A 3,547-nucleotide genomic window follows, 5' to 3' on the forward strand; every position below is an offset into this window, starting at 1 on the left:
TGTATGTGTGTGTGTATATATATATATATATATATATATATATATATATATATATATATAAAACCAGAACAGGAACAGCACATTATTTAAAAATAAGACCTTCTTTTAAAATGGTTGCCCTGTCTTTAAGGATGGATGCCATATAAAATGGGCAGATGTATCTTTATAACTCATCATGCTTATATGTAAATTCTCTGGCAGATATAAATCCATCTTTGTCTTCATCTTCTTTATCAAAAATATCCTCCACCAAAACATCATGATGACTTTCATTCACCACTGCACCATGCTTTTCAAACTCCTTCTTTAAATACACTTTAACCTACAAAATAATGGGTCTCATTAATAATTCTAATTCATAAGACACCCACACCAAGCCTGTTAATATCACAGAGTGGACTGGTAGTTTACTGGATTATATACAACAATGACTAACCAACTGCCTTACAATGTATCATCGGATATATTTCCAATGACAGTAAAGGAAAGTTTTTTTTCTCCTTAAAAACTGTTGCTATACTGCTCCAATATAGACACAGAATATTGCTCAGAGGCAAAGATAAGGTTTATATTATCCAGTAGGGCACCTGGGTGGCTCACTTGGTTACACGGCCCAGTCTTATTTTGGCTCAGGTCATGGCATTGAGCCCAGAGTGGGGCTCTATACTGACAGCTCGGAGACCGGAGACCGCTTGGGATTCTTTCTCTCCCTCTCTCTCTGCCCCTCCCCCACTCACACTCTCTCTTTCAAAATAAATAAATAAACTTAAAAAAAAAGAAAAAGAAAAAGAAAAGCACCCAGTGAAAGGATACTACCTGCTCTTAATCTGAGTCTAAATAAAGCCAAGCATTTGAAAAACTGTAGTCTTTCATTCCATTGAATTATCCAGATCTCTAACTAGGGTCAGAATTCCAGGTACTTCTCTCTTAAAATCAGATTAAAGAATGGCATTTAAAAAATTTATTTAAAAATTTTTCAATTTTTTAAATTCCAGTATAATTTACAGTGTTATACTAATTTCAGATGTACAATATAGTGAGTGATTCAACAAGTCTATACATTACTCAGTGCTCATCATAAGTGTGCTCTTAATCCCCTTCACCTATTTCACCCATTGCTCCCACTTGCCTCCCCTCTCCTAATGGCATTTTTTAATTTAAGTAAGTGTCTAGTAATAGTCCATGCTGTGGATCTGGCTATGACCATGCCTCATGACCTCCCAATCTCAGAAATTAAAGCAAAATCCAGCCTGATGAGTGCTTACACTAAAAATTTTCACTCTCATTCAGATATTTAAAGACAAACAAAATCCTGTTCCCAATTACCCACTAGATTGACCATAATGCAGTTTAACCTGTATTTTCATTTTTAATCAGAGCTCTATTACTCCTTCTGTTAGATCAGTAATTTCAAGTCCTCCTTCCTGCCCCTATCGCCAATATACAAACATATGACATATTTATTTTTAAGATTAAGGAGATTTAATGAAGTTGTTTAAAAAAAAAAAAAAAAAAAAGGATGATAAGGCCACATGGATTAATGTAGAATATATCCCAAGGATATACTGTGAGAATAAAGCAAGATGTCAAATATTATGTATATCATGCTATTTTTTATGTAAGAAAAGAGGAAACAGGAATATGTATTCATGTTTGCTTGTATTTGCATAAAGAAACCCTGCATAAAGATACATTAGAAGCTAATAAAACTGGATGCGGAAAGGGACAGATCACATAGAAGAGGATGTGGGTGGGAGAAAAACTTTTTAATAAACACCTTTTTTAATTGGATTGATTTTTTTTAACGTTTATTTATTTTTAATTTTTTTTTTAACGTTTATTTATTTTTCAGACAGCGAGAGACACAGCATGAACGGGGGAGGGGCAGAGAGAGAGGGAGACACAGAATCGGAAACAGGCTCCAGGCTCCGAGCCATCAGCCCAGAGCCCGACGCGGGGCTCGAACTCACGGACCGTGAGATCGTGACCTGAGCTGAAGTCAGACGCTTAACCGACTGAGCCACCCAGGCGTCCCTGGATTGATTTTTTTTTTAATGTGCTGTATATTTAAGGTTTTTTAAATGAAAGGTTACTGAAATTTACCTTGGATAGAAAAAAGTCCTATGACTGGTAATAGTACAAGGTGTTATAAATTTAGTAGCTGTAGATCATGACCCTATGAATTCATAATAACTTCGCTTATTTAAGACTTAATCATTTCCTGGCCCTTAGAATGAAATTGATCGAAACATAAAAAGGGACTTGATTTCTGACCAGCCAGGCCACAATGGAGAATATGGGCAGACAAAAAAACTGAGTAGCTCTCTACCTCCAATCCTTTCCTCACAACAGCCAGACTAAGACAGGTATGTGTAAAAATGGCTGCGAAAGCCTAAATGAATTACAGGGAGAAGACTTCTTCCTTTATCTTTACGCAAACACCAGAACTAAGAGGGGGCTGGGAAAGGTCTTCTGCTCTAGAAAATCCAGACCAGAGTCTCCTTTCTCCAGGTGCTACCCAGAACAAAATAACCCAGCAGGTGGGCCGTTTGCTGCTAAATGCCAGGAAATTACAACAAAGGGCATTTAACAGCCAGTTGACAGTTTTAAACAGAAACTGTCAACAGGAGATATTTCTCCAGACATCCACATTTCTTATATAGCAACTTCAAAATGGGAATTGTCTTAGCAAAATGGACCTTTCAAAAACTCAGAAAGAGGGAAGGATACAGTAAACCTTAAACATGGTGGGGTAGGGGTGGGGGGAGAGGGAAGCAAAAGAATGAATGGTGTTGAGTCTCAATATATTTCTCTCCAAAACAATGATTTCCTATTTTTAAAAAAGCCAATATTCAAAGCATCAGTATTATAAGAAAACTTATAAACAATATTTTATCCAAACAAAGATAAATTTTCTTTAGAAGTATATTTTTTAATAAGTGAGAAGAAACAAGCAAACAAAGGAGTAAGAAGAAGGAAAGATCACCTCATCTTTAGAGAGTTTCCAGTCATCATTAAGATCCATTTCTTGGAATGACTCATGGGATCTTGGTCCATTTCGAATCTCCAAGAGATCAATGTTGAATATCAGTGTACTCTCTGGGGGAATTTTACCTGACATGAAGAGAGACGGAGGTTAACTTTTACTTAAACAATCCCAAAGTTTTGATGACAGGAAACTTATGACATTGAACAAAATATTCTTTTGATTGAATTAAATGAACAGTCTTCCTAAGGCTATCACATATGATGTGAATTACTTGTAACTATATGTTACTCAAACAAATAGAATAGCAAAGGAATAATCCAAACTGGTAGATCAAAAGCAGTCTCTGTTTGGCTTTGCAATTACAAACTGTTTCGTGCACACAAACACACACATACATACAGATGTGCCTAATGGCCTGGTATTAAATTTCAAATATGATTAAGATATTATATATTACATGTCAAGAATGACTTAAAGGGCTGTAGATAATTCAGAGTTAATTATAGTACAAGTGATTTAACTAACTTTGGCGGGGGGGGGGGGGGGGGGGGGGGGGGG

General features: G+C 36.2%; 1 protein-coding gene across 1 annotated transcript in view; it reads right to left on the bottom strand.

Annotated features, from left to right (window-relative positions):
* Positions 1 to 68: 68 nt before the first annotated feature.
* FKBP14 (FKBP prolyl isomerase 14) overlaps positions 69 to 3,547 on the bottom strand; it is a 10,399-nt gene continuing 6,920 nt past the window's right edge. Inside the window, exons 3-4 of the mRNA XM_049641647.1 lie at positions 2,987 to 3,114; positions 69 to 322 (exon numbers count right to left, since the gene is read on the bottom strand). Coding sequence (XP_049497604.1) covers positions 164 to 322; positions 2,987 to 3,114 — 287 coding nt within the window. The 3' untranslated portion in view covers positions 69 to 163. The remainder of the gene's footprint in view (positions 323 to 2,986; positions 3,115 to 3,547) is intronic.

The sequence above is a fragment of the Panthera uncia genome, chromosome A2 (genome assembly GCF_023721935.1).
Source record: "Panthera uncia isolate 11264 chromosome A2, Puncia_PCG_1.0, whole genome shotgun sequence".
Classification (NCBI taxonomy): domain Eukaryota; kingdom Metazoa; phylum Chordata; class Mammalia; order Carnivora; family Felidae; genus Panthera; species Panthera uncia.